The 23,318-nt window shown below is 44.0% G+C and overlaps 1 protein-coding gene across 4 annotated transcripts in view; it reads left to right on the forward strand.

Moving 5' to 3' along the window:
• The first annotated feature begins 72 nt into the window (after window positions 1-72).
• PACS1 (phosphofurin acidic cluster sorting protein 1) overlaps window positions 73-23,318 on the forward strand; it is a 144,385-nt gene continuing 121,139 nt past the window's right edge. The window contains exon 1 of one of the 4 annotated variants that reach the window (XM_027959538.3): window positions 73-444. In XM_027959538.3, coding sequence (XP_027815339.1) covers window positions 92-444 — 353 coding nt within the window. In that variant the 5' untranslated portion in view covers window positions 73-91. Of the gene's footprint in view, window positions 22,267-23,318 lie in introns of all 4 variants that reach the window. The other 3 variants (XM_060404096.1, XM_042237653.2, XM_060404095.1) reach the window with 3 other exon arrangements.

Raw genomic sequence — 23,318 nt, forward strand, 5'->3', positions numbered from 1 at the left:
CCCGCGGCCGCCGCGAGAGAAGCCTGGGCGGTCCTTTCGGCCTTCGCCTCGATCCCCGTAACCCCCGCGCCTCCCCGCCCCCGGCCGGGCCATGGCGGAACGCGGAGGGCCGGGCGGTGGTCCCGGAGGCGCCGGGGGCGGCAGCGGCCAGCGGGGCTCCGGGGTCGCCCAATCCCCGCCGCAGCCGCCGCCGCCGCAGCAGCAGCCGCCGCCGCAGCAGCCGACGCCCCCCAAGCTGGCCCAGGCCACCTCGTCGTCCTCGTCCACCTCGGCGGCGGCCGCCTCGTCCTCGTCCTCGTCCACCTCCACCTCCATGGCCGTCGCGGTGGCCTCGGGCTCCGCGACTCCCGGCGGCCCGGGGCCAGGCCGCACCCCCGCCCCCGTGCAGATGAACCTGTACGCCACCTGGGAGGTGGACCGGAGCTCGTCCAGCTGCGTGCCCAGGTGAGCGGCGGGCGGGGGGCGACCAGGCCCTCGGGGACCGCCCAGCCGGGGCTGTGACAGGCCCCCGCCTTCCTATTCTTCCCCGTCCCGTCGGCCAAGGGGGGCGCCCCGGCCCTGGATTCCCCCTCGGCTGCCCCGCTGCGTCCCTGCCCGGCCTCCCGGGGACTCCTCCCGAGGGGACCCCGCCCTCCTCTGGCATGCCCACCTTCGGCCTCGGGCCGGGACCACCCTCTTGCCCTCCCAGAGCGGGGCCCAGTGGATTCTCTGCCCTGGGCCTTCTGACAGAATCCGGCCTTCCTGTCCGTTTCCCCGTGAAAGTCACAGACTTTCTTCCCTGCCTCGCCAGCGCCCGTGGGCTGTACCTGTGTTACAAGGATGTGGTATAGATCTCTCTAGATATTATTATTTCCCAATATACTTGGCATGTGCCAAACTTGGTTGTCATCTTCTGCCGGGTAAAGCCCATACTAACCCTTAGGGCTTCTAGTTTGTGTTCAAAACACACGTCCATTTGTACTCCAGATACACACATTCTGTCCAGGCTTTTATGGTCTTGGAAAAGTCCTATTTAGTGTGTTTTCAAGTGTATTTTTCATCCTTCCCCACCCCCAGTAACCGGTCACATATTCTCCTAGCTCTGCAGGGCACATAAAACTACTGCCTTGTTCCTAACTGCAATCCATTCCTGTCTGTTGGAACCATCTGGGGACTTTCCATTGGTAAAATATTCCTGAGTTGGGCTGTTTTCTGTTTCCGTATGGGCAAGGTAGTCTTCTCACACACTTTGGAGACAGTGTGCAGTGTCTCACAGCTTACCCCTTGACTAGATAGACACTGTGGAGTTGATTTCAGCCAGGAAGCCCAGAGAAGTGCCTGAAGATGGTCTTTTTTCCTGTCACCTCTAAATCGAGTTGATTCTGTTGTCTTGGAGTGTGACTTGCTCCTCACTCTGGAAGCCCCGTCTTGGGCAGATGGACATGTAAGTGGGGGTTAGGGAGCACGGCTTGGTTACATCTTCAACTCTCCTTTTTCTCCAGCCCCCTTCTGTTTTGAATTGTTTCATGCATACAAAATGATGTATGTCCTAGAGAGGACTTTAAAATTTAAAAAATGACAAGAAGCGCATATCTGTCCTTGACTCAGCTTGAGAAACAGCATTAGAGTTGCGTTGGAGCCCTGGGTGCTTCTTCCCCACCACGTCCCCTGCTTCCCCCTACAAAGGTAAACATTATTCTGAATTGTGTGTCCCTCATTTCCCGGTCTTTTAAAATTAGTTTTACTACGTGTGTGCATCTCTAGACAATGTTTTTTCGTTGTGAATGTTTTGGGAAGTTTATATAAATGCTATCATAATGTGTGTGTTCTGTAACCTATTTGTGTCTGTGTGTGTTGTGTGTGTGTGTGAACTCAACATTAAGTTTGTGAGAATCATCGATGCTGTATGGTAACTCGAAACATTTTCCCTAAGGGGTAAGAATTTCATGGTATGAATATATCATAAATCTTTTGATGAACAGTTGGGTTGTTTCCTGTTTATTAACACGAACAGTAATGCTATAAATATTTTTGTCCAGGACTCTTGGCGCTTCCCGCAAAAGTTTCTTTAGGATGCCTTTGTGTGTAGGGGTAGAGTTGCGGTTGGAAGGATATACATCTGGAATGTTTTTAGATCATGCTGGATTGTTTTCCATCAGCCCCCCTCTGCTCTTGGTGTCCCTGTGTTTCAGCATTCGCTTCACTGATTTTACTTTCTTTCTTCTCTGTCCTTTCTTCAGGGCAATCGAGAGCCACACCAGTTTGCTTTGGTTTGGTCAACACCCTAACATACACGACTCAACTAGGAGTTTAGTATGTGGTGGCTTACCCCTCCTGGTCCTAAGCAGGCCTGCCTTTCTCTTTCTCTTCAGGCCTATCTATAGCTGAAATAGCCTCATCTACTTCTTTCAAACACACGAGCACTGAGTCCCTTCCTCCCTGGGTCCTGTGTGAGTAATTCAGGCTTGCCTGTCCTTCCTTCACATCTATCACTACGTTTGGTGACATTTGGACAGCTGCCTTCTCTAGCTTGTTAGATTGAAAAGGCGTAAGCTTGCTGACAAGAAGCTGCTGTGCCAGCGAGGAGGATAAATAAAGTCACCGATGGCTGTTGATTTCCAGTCTGTCCCTATTGGTCACTGAGAGGTCCACAGAATAAATTTTTCGCCCAAGAAACAGCTAGGCATCCTGATGAAATCAGGAATTATTATGCTGGCGTGGTGTGAGCGCCTCAGGCTGGCTTATTGCTGTCACCTGCAGGGAGCATACAGTCAGGTCATGTCTACTAACCAGTCCTTGGGACTGTCAGCTGTCCTGCTCTGACTTCGTTTCCACCTGTCACCCTCATGCCTCCCAGCTCCTTGTGGAACACTTGTGCTCTTTGGAGCGTGTTGTTTTATCTGCAGGATGGAAAATAACACCCTGTGGAGAGAGAATGGCCTGCTCTTGGCCCTTCTCGTTACTGGAGCCATCCAGTGAGTTTGAGGGCTCCTTGGTATACTTGTTCATGCTGTTGAGGGTATATTGGCAGTCTGCACTCTGTATCCGACACACTGAATTTCACCTTGAATTAACATTTGTATCTCGTGAAGCTCAATGAGACATAAACGTGTGATTTATGTGCACTTGAGAAATGTCAGTGTGATTGTATGACCCAAGGTTAGGTATGTATGAAATGTCGTGGGATTCAGTCTTGTGAAAACGTCATCCTCTGCCTGGTGTGAAGATGAGAGTTGAAAAGCTGAGCGCAGGGAATGTCACGCTCCTTTTCTTGATCCCTGTAGAAGTATAATGTACTTTTGGGGAAGGAAAAAAACAGCTTTCCCTTTATTAGGTGTTTAAATAAAATTGTTTCTCAAGTAGGTACTCTGCTCTGACTTAACAGCTACTAAATTCTTTCAGAATCCACAGTATTTTTTTTCATGAATGAAGAGCATATCTGTAGTTGGCTTTAAAAATAACTAAACTGTTCTATTCATTACCATTTTTTATCAGTATTTTTTTATAATAAAAGATGTTTTTTCCAAAAAAAAAAAACCAGTAGATTTTTATTCTTCTCACCTGGAATTTCAAAATTTTCACTGAAATATAGTTGATGGGCAATGTTATGTTAGTTTCAGATGTACTGCATAGTGATTTGATATTTGCATACATTACGAACTGATCAGGGTGCAGCAGTAACCGTCTGTCCCCATACAAACTTACTGCAGTAGCACTGACCATATGTTGTATATGTTGTGTATGACTCCTCTGTGGCTTAAAATAAAAAGATTAATACATGTCCATGATTAGAAATTCAAGCAGTACAGAAAGATGAAAATTGTCAAGGAAAGTCCCTATGTCTGTTCTTACTCCCCAGAGGTAAGCATTGTGGAATATAATTGGCTGTTAAGATTCTGGACTTCCCTGATGGCTCAGCGGCAAAGAATCCTCCTGCCAGTGCAGGAGACTTGGGTTCGATCCTTGCATGAGAACGATCCCCTGGAGAAGGAAATGGCAACCCAGTACTCTTGCTGGGAAATCCCTCGGACAGAGGAGCCTGGCAGGCTACAGTCCATGGAGTCGTACAGAGTTGGACACGACTTAGTGACTAAAGAACAACAGCCAGTGGGGAGGTCTGTTATAACAGTTCCGGTATGAAATTCACAGCTTTTGAAGTCGGCACCACTTCACACTTAGGGGAGTGCTGCCTCGTCTGTGGTCCGGAGTGTGGAGAGTGGTGTGGCATCATCGTTGGCACCAGGTGGCAAGTTGCTTGATGTCACAGGAAGGGTTTTAGTGTCTCATCGATCCCTTCTCTATGCTGTTTGTACGGTGACGTTTCCCCGCATGTTCTTTCCTCTTTCTGAGTTGTGTAAGTAGAGCCAGAAAGATGATTAAGTGTCAGAAGTGTCCTGAATTCTTTCTGTAGTGTCAAACTGACTGTGAGGGGACACCATGTGCTCTGCCGCGTCACTCACAAACTGTATCACATTTGTCTTTGAGCCCAGAGCACATTTGCATATTCTTATCTGTATGTATGCTTAGGGAAGGAGCTCAGTGGTTATCAGCCACTTCTCGTTTAGGCCACATTTAGAAAAAAAAAGGATGTGACCATGGCCAAGTTGGCGTCACTGGCCAACTTGCAGTAGAAGTGTCGATTTCATGAAGGCCCTTGAGGCCAGGTGCCCCTCTAACCATGAAAGCACTAGGCAGGCCAGGATATACTGCTCTGTGTTCTTCCTGTGCTGGGGCAAATTCTTCAGTGCCTTGGTGTTTTGGTCTATTGATTGGTAATACTTTTACTTACTATCCATTTTAATACGTGGGTGAAATGAATGTAGAATAGGGATAGGGTCTTCGCTGGTGATCTAGGGGTTACGACAGCACACCTCCCCTACTGGGGCATGAGTTTGATCCCTGGTGGGGGAACTCATGGTTCCCACATGGCTCCCACATGGTTCGTGGTATGGCTGAAAAATAGAAAAAAAAGAAAAAGAAACAGTTGATAAAATAGGACCTATAGGTCTACAGGAGAAAGTACTTCTTAAATGATAGATACGAAGTAAATGTAATTGATCAAAGAGAGACCTGGGGAAATTTCTATTATTTCCCTAGCACTGGAAGTCTGAACAGTGTATCTGTACCTTAGAAGATTTGAATTTCACATTGTGAGTGTCGTAATACAATAGCCTCTCTATCGGGGTAATATTATCCACCGTCCCTGTGGAAGCTCAGATTCCTTAAGTCAGAGACAGAATGACTTTCACAGAGTCAGTTTTTACATGTATTGATTTACAGATCTTTTGGACACGTGAGTGGTTATGAGATTTCCTTTTAAACTAGATTTCCAGTTTCTTAGCTGAGCCAATAAGCTGCTACTGTTCTTACTTCTGGTAACATCTCCGTGTGTATTAGAAGGTGCCAGCCAGAAAGTGCTGGGGCTGTGTGTTTTTACTGCTTCATTCTGGGAGGCTTGTCCTGTTTTGGCCTGGACTGGAAGGCTCAGTAGGTCCTCTGAAATTTGCAGTCAACTTGGCTTGAATCTGTGGTGTCACGTTCTGGGAGCACTTTGAGAAAACAAGGAAGCCATGGGAATGATGGCAAGGGTTGGGTCTTTTTTCCAGTGTGAGTTTGGAGTGGTATTAGGGGCTCTGGAGAAAAGACAGGAGCTTGAAGTTGGCCACGGGGCTGGCCTTGAGCAAGGTGCTTTGGTTCTAGACTGGCGAGCCCTGACAGAATCCTCCCTTCTTTAGGCCTGGTTAGAGGAATAACCAGCATAGCTTGGGAGGATTTTAGAGAATGAACGTGTGTGCCCGGGCGCCACCTCTGGATTCATTCACAGGGTCGCGATCTGATGAGAAAGCCTGCTGGACCCGCTTTCCCTTTTCTGTTATTACACACCGGAGAATAGCTGTAGTCACAGCTCGGGGAGCCACTTAGGCAGATTGGTGCCTGGCCTCTACCTTGGGTAGCGCCATGGAGGAGGCCAGTCAGTGATGATGTATTATTGCTTAGCTTTTATATCTTCCAGAAGTCAGTTACTTAAAACATTTCGTTTGACATTCAATTACGTCTTAAGATCATAGGCTATTTTCTCTTTAAAGCTGTGCTGTTCAATACAGCTAGCCAACTAGCCACGTGTGGCTACTTAAATATTAATTGAAATTGAGTAAAATTTAAAATCCCCTTCCTTCGTTGTTCTGGCCACATTTCATGTCACAGCAGTCACCTGCGGCTGCCGTGTTTATGGTCTCTCCTTATTCGTTTAATTAGACTGAGTCCTCAGTCTGTCCTCTTCCAAGTTATTTTAAAATGTCCCTTTTCTTCTCTCTTCCAAGGGCCCATTAGTTTTCTTTTGTTAGTTTCCCCTCTTTAAACGTTTTTACCTTCTGCTCAGCTTGCTTCCTCCTGGAGAGAATTTGCTTCCTGACGCTTCCTTGTCCGTTTCTCACAAATTTCGGTCTTAGTCAATATCTATGGAGAAAACTGTCTGGAGGCGTTTACTCCAAAATGGTTTTCAGTTGGTAGGATTATGTGTGATACTAATTTCTGTCCTTGTATATTTTTTGGTGATTTCCAGACTTTCTGTAATAAACACATATTACAGAAAAGACCAGTAAATGTTGTTTTAAAAATAGATGTTTAGGGACTTCCCTGGTGCTCCAGTGGCTAAGACTTGGAGCTCCCAATGCAGGGAGCCTGGGTTTGATCCCTGGTCGGGGATCTAGATCCCACATGCTGCAACTAAAATCCAGTGCAGCCAAATGAATAAACACTTTAAATATTTTAAAAATAAATAAATATCTAAAGATACGTGTCAACTGTACTCGGTTGTACACGTATGTCAAAGGAGGGAAACTTACACAGTTTATATCACAATAAAGCTGTGAAAAAAGGTTGGATAGTTGAGGCATGGCGGTGGGGGCTGAGAGTTCACTCTATTCCTCACGCTCCTTTCTCAGTTCTAGAGTTGCTTGCTCATCTTTATTGATAGCAGAAATGGTGACTGGAGAGCGCTTTGCCCTCTGCCCTCTTTGTGGCGATGGGTGGCAAGGCACAGGTGAGGAGGGGGCATTGATATTGGAGTTTAGTAATAGCTTTGCCAATTTTTCTCACCCCGAATACTGTTCTTCCTCTCCCCCCGCTTAGAAGTAATGATGCTCCACAACTCCCAGATGAACCTGTGTCTCATTCATTCTTTCAGCACTTTCAGTTCTGTAAAGAGAGGCACGTGGTAGTATCCAGAGATGATGTTGGCAAAAGTTTTTTTAGAACTATAATGTACCTCTTAGAAATTCAGGTAATAGACTAAGTCCATTCTCTCCTAGCATGAGCATTCTAGTGGAGGGAGACAGGTAGTAAACATGTCAGGTGTGAGTGCTTTACCCTGGATGTTTTTTTTTTTTTAGTGACTGGGTGCGGATATAGGTACGTGCAAAAGGAGTGGCGTTTTAAAACTTGGTCCCTGTTACAGAGTCTGCTCCTCTCTTAGTCTGCCACCTCCTCTGGGTGGCAGTCTGCCTCTCAGAGCCTTGTTCTGAGCAAGATCCCCCCCAGCTAACAGTTTGGATGTGCTAAGTAGAATCTTAATTGTCCCTGAGGAAATTTAGCCTGGTTATTTTTCTTAGATGTAGGAAGGTGTTTTTTCTTTACAGTTTTTCTCCAAAACTGTGTGTGTCTGCTGTGTATGTGTCTGGCTTTGAGCTTCCTTTTGTTCCTCTTGTTATAAGTGAGACAGAGATTCTTTGTAGTGGTTTAAGCAGTTTAGAAAAACACGAAAGGCTTAGGACATCAGTTGTCATTTATTTGGTCCCTCCTCACGGACCTTTTCCTCTCTGTTGTTTGAAAACACCAAATGGCTTCAGGGGTTAGACTGTAGCCTTTTCTTCCCCTGTCTCTGATTTACAGTGCCCTGAAAGCACATCTGATGTCCTTGTTTGTAAATTTCCCCATCCTCTGCCACCCTGGTCTCCTCTCAGAAGGTAAAAGTTCAAAGCGATACTTTAAAATGAAAATCAGACCATGTCACTCTCTGTTCATACTCTCCCCAGTTCATTCGTTTAACAGATGCTTGTAGACCAGTCAGTATGTGCCACAAGCAAAATCCTTCATCTCATAAAGTGTACAATCTGCTGGGCGAAAATAAGTTTATTGTTGTTTAGTTGCTAAGTCCTGTCTGACTCTGCGACCCCATGGACCGTAGCCTCTGTCCCAGGGATTTCCCAGGTAAGAACACTGGAGCAGGTTGCCATTTCCTTCTTCAGGAGATCTCAAACCAGGGATTGAACCCACTTCTCCTGCACTGGCAGGCAGGTTCTTTACCACTGAGTCACTGGTGAAGATAAGACACGCTATGGAGTAACTTGCCATCACACATAGAGTAAAAGCCTTCTTCTGACTTGGGAGATAATTCCTGGAGGGGTCCTTCCCATGGCTTCGACCTCATCTCCACCGTGCTGCCCATGAGCGCCTGGCTCCACAGGCTGGGCCCCGGCGTGGCCGCCCTGCCTCAGGGCTTTTGCACTTGCTGTTCCCTCTGCCGGGATGCCCTGTCCCCTGATCACCGTGTGACTGGCTCCCGGGTATTGTTCAGGTCTCAGCTGACCCGCTACTTGGAAAGCTGCCCTCACCTGCCCGGTCCATCCTGAGAGTTTAGAAATCTTCACACCAGTTAGCGCCATCTGAAATAAGCCTGTCTGTTTACATAGTTACTTTATAGGTGCTTGATAAATATATTTGTCAATGAACAGTGCCTGTTTATTTGTATAGTTCATTGAATGAAAGTCTCTCCTACATGGTTCTTTCATTCAACAAATATTTGTTGAGTGTTTCTATGTGCCAGGCACTGCTCCAGGGGCTGGGGAACCAGCAGCAAGCAGGTTGACGAAGTCCATTCTCTCTTAGAGTGAACGTCCCAGAGGAGGGAGACAGGTGATAAACTGGTAAGTAGATCCAGAGTGAACAGGCAGGTGGTGCCATGATGAGAAAGCGGCGTGGGGACTGGAGAGGGTTGGGCGGTGTGATTGAGGAGGCCTCTGGTGAGGGGGTGTTTAGGCTGATGCCCAGGTGAAGAGAAGCAGACTGCTGAGCCTTTGATGTGTGCACGGTAACCGTCAACTCCCCAGGAAGGGAAATCAAGGCCCAGGGAGGGGAAGGCATTTCTGTAGGGCTCCCCAGTTTAAAGGGAGGTGGAGCTGGGATTTGTCTCATGACTCGGGAACCATTTCTCTGCTTAAACTTGGTGTCCCCTGAGCGCTCTCTGGCTCTCATGATTGATAATGTTTAATGCTTTGGACGCTGTAATGTTATCCTATTGACAGAGGGGCCTGGCGGGCTACAGTCCATTGGGTCGCAGAGAGTCAGGCACAACTTAAGTGACTTAGCACGCACGCTGTGATGTTGGGATTACAGAATGCTGCTCTGTTACCAAACGACAGACAGTGAGAGGCTTCGTAGCTTAGTGTCTGCAGGTGTCAGTGCTGGAGCCAGTTGTTTGGGCGCTCAGTCGTGTCCTGCTCTCTGCGACCCCATGGACTGCAGCACGCCAGGCCTCCCTGTCCATCACCAGCCCCCAGAGCTTTCTCAAACTCACGTCCATCGAGTCGGTGATGCCATCCAGCCGTCTCATCCTCTGTCGTCCCCTTCTCCTCCCGCCTTCAATCTTTCCCAGCATCAGGGTCTTTTCCAATGAGTCAGCTCTTCGCATCACATGGCCCAACTATTGGCGCCAGTTAGCCAGGATTTTAATCCTGACTCTTGGTTTACTGTTTAAGTGACTTGGGCAAATTACTTAACCTCTCTAATGCTTCATTTTTCTCATCTGTAAAATGAGCATAATAATTCCCCTACCATTCATGTATTATGAGGATTAAGGGAGATTAATACAAGTTAATTGCTTTTGTGGCACATAGAAAACACTTAATATTACTGTTACTCTTGCTGTCTTTATTGCCAGCCTGGCTTCTCTGTCTCTCCTCGATACCCCTCCAAAAACTGCTTTCTGTCTAGAATCAGGGCTACCTTGTTTATATTCCGATTTCCTCCCAGGGACCATTATAAGGTCTTGGGTTCACTGTAGACACAGATCCTGCCAAACCCCAAGCTTAATAGACTAGAAAGTCAAAGGAAAATATTTTGGTTCTCTGAAGCAGTGACTGCGTCGGGATCCTGTTTCTACATCCTGCCAGCTTATATGAACGGAAGAGATGGTTCAGGCCCCGCCTGCAAACCACAACTTTGTTTTGAGCCAGCTTGACTTGACAGCTTCCCTATTCTACCTGCTGACTTCTTTAGCTCTGCTTTGGCAGCCAGAAGAGCTACTAAACCGGTTTACAGCTAGCCATTTATCACCAATAAAAGCTGAGCGACTCCTAGGAAAATGAGGATTTAAGCAGAGTTGATCTTTTTCACTTTTCCTTTTTGTGTCTCAGACTATAGAAAAACTGTATCCTACTTTTATAGGAAAACCTGGTAATGCAATTAAGGTCTATCCTGAAGCACTTGGATCTTTGTATACGTGTCAGTTTCTCCTGTAATAAGCACCAAGACTTTATTTCCCATTTTGGTTATAAACCTAAAAATATATTTACATGTTTCTGGTTCTTCCTTGAGAATGAATAAAACATGGGTTAACCTCTTCTCCCATGTGGATCGTCAGGATGAATGAGACCCTCATGGGCTTGAAGTGAAGAGTGTGGACTGGTGCATGGTGCATAACTATTTTTAAAGTCACATGTTTGCTTTTTTAGTTTGGTTTTGGCCTTCATTCCTCCGTATTGCTATTGATATGCCTTCTTTCTGCTTTTTTGGTTCTGATATTCTATGAACTGAAGAACCAGGTAGTCAGTATGTTAAGGAGGAATGGGCTCTGAGTATGAGGCTAAGAGTAACAGGGAGTATAATCTGAGAGCCTTAGACCCACAGTGGGGCTGTTTTGCTCACCTCCTGGTCCAGGTTGTGCTCGCCAGGCAGGCTTGCTGGTGAGTTGAGGGTAGGGATTTAATCTCAAGTCTTAGGGAGTCAGAGACCCTATTGAAGATGTAGTTGGAGATACAAGTCACATTTTCCTTTGGGGTTGGACTACCATGGATTAGTAAGTAAAGCCCCATATCTAGTGCTTAGTTAAATTTGTTTTGATTACCTCTTTTTTACCTGACTTTTTTTTAGTGGAGATACGTTTTTTTTGTCCTTGTTGACTTGTTATGCAGAGAAACAAAATAGTTATAAAATGTTTGAGCATCTCTGTTCATATAGTTGTAAAGTGTTTGAGCATCTCTGTTCATATAGTTGTAAAGTATTTGAGCATCTCTGTTCATATAGTTGTAAAGTATTTGAACATCTCTGTTCATATAGTTGTAAAGTGTCTGAGCATCTCTGTTCATATAGTTGTAAAGTGTTTGAGCATCTCTATTCACAGAGATCGTTACCTTGACATCTTTGGGAAGCAGTACTGAAACCGTGAGTGTGATGGTCGAGCATCTGTAGGCCTGATTTATGTTAGTCACCATTTGCTTTGTCTCTCCAGGTAGGCTTTTGTCAGGTCAGCTCATATCCAATAGAATGTGGCAGCATCATCTACCTGAAGTCTGTTGTTTAAAAGAGTTGTCTCCTTAAAATTGAAATACGTGGATAGTCCACACAGCCTTCGGTCATCCCTGCTATGCATCGTTTTGGCTGTGGATGAAAATGAATAAGCAGCGCTGGAAACCAGGGTCCTCTGGGAACATAAAAACTCTTGTGGCTATTAATGGATTTAATTGTATTTCCTTTCTGCCACCAAGATGTGCAATAACTTGTTTATACCCTTATCTTTAATGAGGAAAATGGTTCATTAACCATATGCAAGAGCATTATCGCTTTGTTTTTATTACTTGTAGATAATCCCCTCCATCTTTCCTTTAAAAAAAAAAACTTATTAAAAGGAGCAGCCATAATGTTATTAAACACTGCCCATTGATCTTTTTGGTTGACTTTTCTCTCCATGGAGGGAAAGGAAAGTACCATCTCATTGGGGAAACAAAAGTTTGGGTTGGAAATGGGACAGGATCTAAGCTAAGCTTTGGCATAGGATTAGTTTGGTGTGCTTTGGCCTTAGGCCAGTGGTGTGTTTACTTACATTCCTGGAGGGCCTCCTGAGGCAATTTCACTGATAAACTGTTTAAGAGAACTGTCTGATTGAGTCCATTTAAGAGAATGTTTTATAGAAAAATGACTGGGATGGTGGCCCTGTCTGGGTTTGGGTTTTGTTCGGTTTTGCTTTGTTTTGTTTGATGCTCATTCAGGTATTTCCTCCTATTCTTATATCTGGAGGAAAAAAGTCAGCAAGTTGCTCTAATCTCTTTAAAACCACGTGCCAGAAATGCTTTGGCTCTGGAGTCTGGTTTCTAATTTGGCTTTTCCTCACCATCTGGGTTTGGGTCTCTGTGGCTCCTCCTCTACCTATTAGTAACATCATTCAGTTGGCAGATAACACACAGACAGGAGATGCCTAGTCACCATTTTATTTATTTATTATTATTATTATTTCTCTTTATTTGGCCATGCTGCATGGCATGTGGAATCTTAATTTCCTGACCAGGGATCGAACCTACACTCTCTGCATTGGAAGTGCAGAGTCTTAACCCCTGGAGCACCAGGAAAGTGACGCCTTGTCATCATTTTAGACACTGAGGAGAGAGCACTTAATGTATGTACATGTGTTTGCTCAGTTGTGTCCGACTCTTTGCAACCCCATGGAATTTTACCAGCAAGAATACTACAGTGGGTAGCCATTCCCCTCTCCAGGGGATCCTCCTGACCCAGGGATCAAACCCAGACCTCCTTCATTGGCAAGCAGATTCTTGACCATTGCGCCACCTGGGAAGAGCATTTAATAAAACAAATAAAATCCAGCTCTCCTGGGAGTTAGGCTTCCCTCATAGCTCAGTTGGTAAAGAATGCACCTGCAATGCAGGAGACTCTGCTTTGATTCCTGGGTTGGGAAGATCCCCTGGAGAAGGGAAAGGCTACCCACCCTGGTATTCTGGCTGGGAGAATTCCATGGACTGTATTGTATAGTCCATGGAGTTGCAAAGAGTCAGACACGGCTCAGCGACTTTCACTTTCACTTTCCTGGCAGTCAGCTTCTCAGGGCAAAGTGGGCAGCAGACAGTAAGTAAATGAGTGAGAAAATGATGGGGAATGTCAGATGGTGAAAATTAAAGCAGGAGAGGATTAGATAAGTGAGGCAGAGAGTGTGTTACGAAATAAGGTGGTTTAGAAGACCCAGAGAGGGGGAGCAATGGTGTGGAGCAAGCCAGTGGAGGAACAATAAGTACTAGTAGGTTCCAGGAACATCCAGGAGGCCCGCGGGCTGGAGGCAAGTGAATGAGATGGAAATAACAGGAGAGAAAGAGAGTGAAGGGACCAGATCTTGCAGGCCTTTGTAGGACTCTGGCTTTGACCTTGAGTGAGATGAGGAAGCCACTGGGATTTCAAGCCAGAGAAGAGACATGATAATGACTTACATATTAAAATAACCACTGACCCCTGTGTGTAGAAGAGGAAGAGCGAGGGCAAGAGCAGGGGGTCCTCTTAGGAGTATGGAAGTGATGTGCTAGGAGCTGATGATGGCTCCAGGCAGGGTGGTAGAGAAGATAAGTCATCAGATTCTGGGTACGGTCTTTTCAAGCCTACAGGATTTGCTTATTTGGGATAAGACAGAAGAAAAGGATTCAGGAATGACTTCAAGATTTCATTTAACTTCCTTGTGTCAGTTTTCTATTTTTCACTAAAAAAAATAATAATTATTGTCATCTCTTTATCATTAAGTGACATGGTTTGAGAAGGAGATCTGTGTAAACAGAACTCTTCAGAGCTCTTGAGGAACTTTTTTTGTTCCTCCATTTGCCCCTTGTGATTAATTGGGAGTAAATTTCCTTGGGGATTTACTGGGTGATGGAATAATCCACAGGTTGGTGACAGATGATGTTAAAAATCTAGATAAATTCTTTTTATGCCATAGGCCCTGGTGAAGCTGTTGGAGCAGTGGCGTCTCACTGTCCCTAATCATTCCGCTGTCATGTTAGTTTGGTCTGGGAGCTCCGCTCTCATCCTCACCTGTTTGATGGTGTTTGATGAGAGAGAGAGAGCTACCATTAATAGCCACAGCACATACCCTTTGTCACTAATCCAGTGGAACTGAAAAGTAAAAAACATCTGGTTGTTCTTTCTTTCTTTCTTTTTTTAATGACTGGTTTTCTACAGCAGACAGCCCGTCTGTGCTTCCTAGGAGCTGCTCTATAAGGAGGAATCCTGCTGCAGAATGATCTAATTTGTGTAATCTTGAAGGTGGAGCTATTTTTGAAAGAGAACAGAAAAATAATGGAAGCTTTTGCTTGCGAATGCCAGACTGGATCTTGCTGACTTAAAAGGAAAAGGGCTCAGTTAGATCTTGTAGTTTGAACTCCTGTTTCCCTCTTGTTCTGCTCACCATGTCTAGATAATATTTATAATAGATATATTTAGGTAATTGCTGTTGAAAATGGTAGCTGAGTTTTTCTTTTCTTCTTTTTTTATTTTTTAAAACATTCTAGATAAGTATTTTACTTGTGATTTAGGTAATGTGAGTAGTATAAAAGAACAGTTATCAGACTCAAGAGTTAGGATTCTCTTTACAGTTATTTGATGGTTTGTAACTGGTTCTCAACAGTTCAGATTTTACGGCCCCTTTTCTATCCTGAAATGAAATTTCCCAGATAAGATTTATCAACATGTGTACAGTGTCTTAACTGCAATATAAAGGAAACATACAAGGAAAGCTGTCTGTAATACAGCAAGTATTTCTATATGTAGATTCTCCATAGACATGAGTAAGTGTTCACAGCCTGTTGGAAACCGTGGCTGCCACGTGCTTGCACACGGGCTGTGGATATGGCACCCGTAGGTAGAGACTGACACAGGTGTACCCTGTGGGGACCTCATGATATGTGGTTATATCATTGCTGACATGGTTTTCTAAAGTGGTGAATAAATCTTCATCAAATTCTATACAAACAACATACAGTCTTTATTTACAGTAGTTACATTTCTGGAAAATTCAGTGTATATTGATTGGTGAAAAATTAGTGAAGTTTCTACATAAAATCTGTTTAAATCTTAGACTTAGAACATTATAAACTGCTTTTTATTTTTATATGTGTATGTCTGGAGACACCAAAGACAAATGTATTATGAAGCTAATGAAACTTAAGCTTCAAGGCCCTTTATGTGTACGGGCTACTTCCAAGGCCCTATACCTAACTAAAAAACCCTTTTTATTGAAAAAGTATAATGTATGGTAGTCCTTAGAAAAGAATATACATCATCAGTACAATTGATGAGTTTTTATAAACCGAGCATACCTGCAAAATTAGCACCCCTATCAGGAAACAACACATTACCAACAGCCCAAAACAGACTAGCATCCTAACTTGTAAACGCATAAGTTAGCTCTGCCTGCTCTGCTTCACTCTTTTTCTTTTTTCTGCATGTTCCAAATGCTGCCACTTTTTGAAAAATTGCTTTGCAACGTTATCTTACTTTATGCTGTAAACAAAGCAGATCGGCTGCATGTGTGCACGTATCCCCTCCCTCCTGGACCTTCTCCCCCCGACCCTGTCCCACTCCTCTAGGTCATCACAGCACCGAGCTGAGCTCCTTGTATTATACACCAGGTCCCCACTAGCTATCTGTTTTATACATGGTCAGTCAGATCAGTCCGTTCAGTCGCTCAGTCGTGTCCGACTCTTTGCGACCCCATGAATCGCAGCGCGCCAGGCGTCCCTGTTCATCACCATCTCCCGGAGTTCACCCAAACCCATGTCCATCGAGTCGGTGATGCCATCCAGCCATCTCATCCTCTGTTGTCCCCTTCTCCTCCTGCCCCCAATCCCTCCCAGCATCAGAGTCTTTTCCAATGAGTCTGCTCTTCGCATGAGTACTGGAGTTTCAGCTTCAGCATCAGTCCCTCCAAAGAACACCCAGGGCTGATCTCCTTTAGAATGAACTGGTTGGATCTCCTTGCAGTCCAAGGGACTCTCAAGAGTCTTCTCCAACACCACAGTTTAAAAGCATCAATTCTTCGGCACTCAGCTTTCTTCACAGTCCAACTCTCACATCCATACATGACCACTGGAAAAACCATAGCCTTGACTAGAAGGCCTTTGTTGGCAAAGTAATGTCTCTGCTTTTCAATATGCTGTCTAGGTTGGTCATAACTTTTCCTCCAAGGAGTAAGCGTCTTTTAATTTCATGGCTGCAGTCACCATCTGCAGTGATTTTGGAGCCCAAAAAAATAAAGTCTGACACTGTTTCCACTGTTTCCCCATCTATTTCTCATGAAGTGATGGGACCGGATGCCATGATCTTCGTTTTCTGAATGTTGAGCTTTAAGCCAACTTTTTCACTCTCCTCTTTCACTTTCATCAAGAGGCTTTTTAGTTCCTCTTCACTTTCTGCCATAAGGGTGATGTCATCTGCATATCTGAGGTTATTGTTATTTCTCCTGGCAATCTTGATTCCAGCTTATGCTTCTTCCAGCCCAGCGTTTCTCATGATGTACTCTGCATAGAAGTTAAATAAGCAGGGTGACAATATACAGCCTTGACGTACTCCTTTTCCTATTTGGAACCAGTCTGTTGTTCCATGAACAGTTCTAACTGTTGCTTCCTGACCTGCATACAGATTTCTCAAGAGGCAGGTCAGGTGGTCTGGTATGCCCATCTCTTTCAGAATTTTCCACAGTTTATTGTGATCCACACAGTCAAAGGCTTTGGCATAGTCAATAAAGCAGAAATAGATGTTTTTCTGGAACTCTCTTGCTTTTTTGATGATCCAGTGCATGTTGGTAGTTTGATCTCTGGTTCCTCTGCCTTTTCTAAAACCAGCTTGAACATGGTAGTGTAGGTATTAATATATCAATGCTAATCTCCCAGACGGCCCCTCCCTGTTCCCTTTCTCCCCTTGTGCCCACATGTCTGCATCTCTATTCCTGCCCTGGAAATAGGTTCATCCGCACCATTTTTCTAGGTTCCACGTGTATGCATTAATACACAATATTTGTTTTTCTCTTTCTGACTTACTTCACTCTGTATGATAGTCTCTGGGTCTGTTGACGTCTCTACAAGTGACCTAGTTTCTCTCCTTCTTATGGCTGAGTAACAATATCCTGTTGTATATATGTACCACGTCTTCTTTATCCGTTCGTCTGTCGATGGATGTTTAGATTGCTTCCACATCCTGGTTGTCGTAAATAAAGCTGCAGGGAACATCGGGGCACATGTGTGGTTTTGGATTATGGTTTTCTCAGGGTATATGCGCAGCAGTGGGATTGCTGGATCATATGTACGGCTCTTCTATTTTTAGTTCTTCAACGAGCCTCCTTACTGTTCTCCATAGCAGCTGCACCACTTTGTGTATCTTGTCTTTTTTTGCTCATCATGATGTTTGTTTGCCTGTGGTTGCAGCTCTTATATTCTTGTTGCTATATTGTATTCCATTGTTTGAATGTATCTCAAGTTATGTAATCACTGGGCTAGTCATGTGGGAGATTTCCCATGTCATGTATAGGGCTGCTGTGGCCATTCCTACCCATCTGTTGGAGGTGATAAGCACTCTCGTACAGTTTGTTTCATTTCCTTTCAGTAGAAAACCAGGAGTGGAATTAATGGGCTGTGTGAGTTCCACGTCTCCAGCATCAGTTGCTGTTGTCATTTTCATTTCAGTTCTGCTCTGGAGGTTGCCCCCATGGTGTTAATTTGCATGTCCCTGATGATGTTTCGAACCTTTTCCTAAGCTTCCCAACTGTCTGGTATCCTCTTTTATGAACTGTCTGTTGAGGTCATTCGCTCATTTTTCTATCTGGTTGTCTGTTTTTTATTGACTTGTAGGAGTTCTTTTTTCTTACAAATACCTTCTCATACTCTGTGGGTTTCCTTGTTACTCTTTCAGTGGTTGTTTGATGAACACAAGTTCTTAATCTTAAATCCGCCCAATTTATACATTTTCTCCTTTTTGTTTAGTATCTTTGCTGCCCTATTTAAGAAATCTTTTTTTTTTTTAATTTTTAAAATTTATCTATTCATTTATTTTTGACTGTGCTTGGCCTTTGTAGCTGCCCAGGCTTGTCTCTAGCTGTGGCAAGTGGGAGCTAGTAGTGATGCGCAGGCTTCTCATTGTGGTGGCTTCTTCTGTTGCAGAGCACGGACTCTAGGCATGCAGGCTTCGGGAATTGCAGTTCCTGGGCTCTAGAGCACAGGCCCAGTAGTTGTGACCCACAGGCTTAGTTGCTCCGAGGTAGGTGGGATCTTCCCCGGACCAGAGATCGAACCCATGTCTCCTATATTGGCAGGTGAATTTATTATCACTGAGTCACCAGGGAAGTCCCCTATTTAAGAAATCATATTCCATTCAAGATCATGAAGATATTCTGTAATATTTTCTTCTCAAGCTGTATTATTTTGCCTTTCATGTTTATATCTACGGTTCATCTGAAATTGAGATCTATGTGTGAAGTGAAGGGTTAAAATACATTCCTCCCACAGGGATCTTCCATTAACCTTGCACCGTTTATTTAAAAGATCATCTTTTCGATGGAAATGTTCTGTCTTGATTATGATGACGCTTACACATTTGTCAAAACTCGTGAAACTGTACTCTCAAAATGGGTGAAGCTTATTATATTAAAGTTGAAAATAAAACTAAACTGAAAAAGAGATCATCTTTTCCACTGCTCTGTGTGTCACCCTGATTGTAAATTACGTGACAGTTGGCGTGTGAGCCTGTTAGACTTTCTGTCTGTACGGTTGGTCAGGGTGTGCCTGCTTGTACCACTGATTCCCCCGTCTCTGTTCCTCCATCGTTATAATAGGCCTGTTACCGAGTGATGCAAGTCTTTAGCTTTGTGTTTCTTCATGATTGCCTTGACTAATATTTGCTCTTTCTTCCTTTAAAAGTTTTAGAATCAATTTTTCAATTTCCCTGAATTTTTTTTTTTTGGAGAATTTTATTAGGATTGCATTGCTCTGTGGATTAATTTGGAGTGAACTGAAATCTTTAATGTATTGGATCTTCCAATCCATGGGTGTGTCATGTCCTTCCATTCACATATTTAGACCTTCTTTCATTGATTTTGCACTTTTAACATGGAAGTTTTGCAACTCTTTCATCTATTCTTATGTATTTAATATTTTGAAATCTGAGATCTAATGTTGTAACTGTAATTTTGTGTGCTTTCCTTTAGAGGACCCTCCAGCTTGTATAAACTTTGGCCCTACAAGACCTAGTTCTGCCCCTGATTAGAACATTTCCACTTATACGAATGTCGGAAATTGTGTAGAAAGGTAGTCATTTCTTAACTGTGCAGGACTCAAAGGAATTGTGGTTTGGAGGAGGCCTGGTATTCTTGTTTTTTTTCTACCACTGAATGTCAGTGGAGTCCTTAATCCCTGTGACAATCCAGAAGGCCCTCTGGAGACATCTCCAACACCATTATATTCCAGTTATGATAGTCCATGAAGTAAGTGGGTTTGACTTTTTTGTTTTAGGAAGAGAGCTAAAATAAGCCAGTAATTTTAAATGGTGTCATCCCTAATCTAGACCTTAAAAATTAGCAAATGCTTAATCTTCACAGACTCCTATTTATATAGATAGACTGGTAGAGTGGATTGAACACTGGACTTGGAGCCAGAAGAGTTAAATCCTGCCGTGAACAACAGCTGTGATTTGTTACTATTTGAGTCTCCATCTCATCAGAATGGGCAGAATAAAAATGACTGTCGAGCTGACTACCTAGGGGTTTTGGGAAGAACAGATGAGCAATCTGTAGATACCTTCTAAGTCTTCAAGCACCGTGGAAAAGCCCTTGAGTTCGTCTGTGAGTTTGCTGTCTGGTTTTTGCTGGGGCTGTAGGTGTGATTACCAAGGTGAAGTCTCTTGAACAGTGTGAATCCGCCCAGTCTGAGGTTCTATGAGTGTGGCCACTTTAGAGATAACTTGTTTATGGAAAGTGGTGTTTGCTTTTTAAAAGGCGTGTGTTTATAGGAAGGCAGCAAAAATACTACTCTGCTGGGATTCCTATGTCTTAATTCTGGTTTTCAAAAAGAAAGTAAGCAAACCACTCACTTTGCATTTCCTTCGTCATCTTACTGCTTAGAAATGCTGGGAGGATTCTGGTAAAATTTAAGCAAATTTTATGTTCCTCATTGAAAGTTTCCATGTGAATTTAGGTGATACATTATTATAGTCAAATTCTCATGCATATTAATACACTATAATCCTGGGCTTCCAGCCAAAGGATTGAGAAATCCCTGGCCTGTTACTGGATGGAAAGGTGATAAGATTTTCGAATGTTAAGTTGTGAGAGAGGAAGGATACTGTCTATGCAGTTTTAACAAGGAATAGACTTAATACTCGTATGATAATTACAATGTAATCTCCTCACTTCCCCCATGACCTTAAGTCTCTGTAGTTAATATTACTCTGGAGTGCACCTTCTCATACACACAGATGCTTGCTTGCTATTTATTTATTTACGTGTTCTGCTGCACCTTGCAGCACGTGGGATCTTGAGTTCCCTGACCAGCGATCGAACCCATGACCCCTGCAGTAGAAGCATGGGGTCTTAACCACTGGACCGCCAGAGGAGTCCTCAGATGCTCGTTTTAATTACATTTTGGTTTCACTTGAAGTTTCAGCATTTGATTATTTTCCAGTCTGTTTTTATTTTGTAACTAGTCCACTTCCCCTTACTAGTTTGTTTTCCCTAGGTGTCATATTTATTTCTAGTCAAAGTGATGCACATATTTCGGAGAGTCGAGTAGTTCTACAAGGCTTCTTTCAAATCAAAAGCCGTCTTTGGCTATTATCTGGTGAATTCCAGATGTGGAAGATGGTTTGGCCTATTCACCATCACCTCATTCTCCCACTAAAATTGTAATTTTGGTTAGACGATTCTTCAGGGCTTGTGTTATTATGATTCTAGAAAGGCAAGTCACTGTTGTGCTTCGTCACCAACTATGATTTGCCTTTCCTGGCCAACGTTTAGATTTTCCAAGCATTCATAATCATCCTTTTTAGGTTTGTTTGATGGTAGCTAATGTTAACTGGATGCATAATATGTACTGGGTGCTGCGCTAATTGCTGTGCGTCTGTGTGTCGGTTCATTTAATTGTCAGACAGGTAGGGGTGTGCAGAGGGGTCAGGTAACTTGCTGAGGAAAGCAACATTGCCAGAGTTGAGACCCGGGCAGTCCGGCCTCAGAATCTATACTCTAAGCTACTGTGCTGCACTTTTTCCACTTTCTATTAATATGCACTTAAACATTCGTAAAAATTGAGTTAACATTTGAATGCAGTGAATTGTACAGATCTTGGGGTTATAGTTGGATGAGCTTTGACAAAAATATGCATTCATGTAACCAACACCTTAATCAAGAACATGTGTATCACTTCCAGTCAGTCCCCACCTCTCAGGCAATTACTGTTCTGGTTTACTGTAGTGTCATCGATTATGTTTGTCTGTTCTTGAGTCTCATATAAGTGAAATCATATACTACATATTCTTGTATTAACCTTCTTTTTCCAGATGCATCCACATTGTATGTTAGTGGTTCATTCTTTTTTATTACCGGGTAGTATTTCATTGAGGCGAATATTAGAATTTATTTATCTGTTCTCCTGCTGATGGAAAAACAGGTTGTTTGCAATAGTTTTTTTTTTTTTTTAATTTAAAAAATTTATTTATTTTTACTTATTTATTGGCTGCACCATGCAGCATGTGGGATTTTCAATTCTCCAGCCAAGGATTGAACTCGTGCCCCCTGCACTGGAAGGCAGAGTCTTAACCACTGGACCTCCGAAGAAGTCCCTGCAGATTTTGGCTTTTATTTATAAAGCTGCTGTGAGTGTTTGTGTGTAGGTCTTTTGTGGAGTTACACTTTCCTTTCTTTGTGAGTAAATCCTTAGCAGTGGAATGGTTTATCCTTAACTTTAGAGAAACTTCTGGTTTCTAAGAGGAAGTGGTTGTGTCACTTAACATTCTCGCTTACTGTGGCAGATTCTAAGGTGGCCCCGTGATCCCTGTCCCCTGGTATTTATGCTTTAGTGTAGCCCCTCCCTTTGAGAGTGGGTGGGATGTGTGACTTGCTCCTTCCTAATAGAAAATGACAGAGGTGATGGGATGGACGTGACTGTGTTGCCTCATGGGCAGCTTCAAGTCCACAGGCAGCAGGAAATGTGACCCCCGGTTCAGGAACCCATGAAGAACTGAATGTTCATTGCCAACAAGCAGGTGAGTTTGGATACAGATCCTGCCCTGCTCAAGTCTCATGTGAGATCACAGACCCAGTGGGCGTCTTGACTGGAACCTTGCAGAGGACTCAGCCCAGCCATGCATGGGCTTCCACCCCACGGAAGCTGTGAGATGTTAACGTGTGTCATTGTCAGCTGCTACACTTGTGCTCATATTGTTGTGCAGCAGTAGGTAACTCACACAGACAGTGTTCAGAAGTTCCTGTTGCTCCACATTCCCACCAGCATTTCATTTTGTCAGTCTGTTTTAATTTTAGCCATGTGGACAGATCTGAGATGTTCGCTCCTTGTGGTTTCAATTTGCATGACTCACTGGATTTCCCAGGTGGCTCAGTGGTAAAGAAACTGCTTGCCAATGAAGGAGACTTGGGTTCAATCCCTGGGTCGAGAAGATCCCCTAGAGAAGGAAATGGTAACCCATTCTAGTATTCTTGCCTGGAGAATTCCATGGGTAGAGAAGCCTGACAGGCTCCAGTCCATGGGGATCACAAAGAGTTGGACACAGCTGAGCAACTAACAGTTACTTATATTTACATCTATATTTGTATTTACCACAATTTATTCTGTGCTATTCTTATAAAAACAGAACAGTTTTCTCTAAATTAGTCTTTATGAACCATTTGAGACTAAGTTATGTATATGATTCCCTCTTTCCCGAAACATTCCCCTGAATCATTCCACCTAATCAAGTGCACTCCCAAATAACTACTTCAGTCCCTCTTAGACAGGTCGTCAGCATCGATAAAGCCCTCCTCTCCAGTGCACAGACCCTGCTCGCATTTTGCCAGTTGCCCAGCAGCACCTCCTTTTGCTTTTAGTCCAGGATCCCATCGTGGAGCACGCACTGGGTTTAGGTGTCAGGCCTTTTCGTGTCCTCCACTCTGGGGTAACCGCTCAGTGCTTGCTTGTCATTCGTGTCCTCAGAAGCGGTGTGTTCAGGAGGATGATCTGCAAGCTGAATCTGTTACTGTGTCCTCGTGTCCAGTCTCAGGCCGTGATGCTTCGATGTTCTCAGTCCGTCCCATCATAGAG

The sequence above is a fragment of the Ovis aries genome, chromosome 21, assembly GCF_016772045.2.
Source record: "Ovis aries strain OAR_USU_Benz2616 breed Rambouillet chromosome 21, ARS-UI_Ramb_v3.0, whole genome shotgun sequence".
In the NCBI taxonomy this organism is placed as follows: Eukaryota; Metazoa; Chordata; class Mammalia; order Artiodactyla; family Bovidae; genus Ovis; species Ovis aries.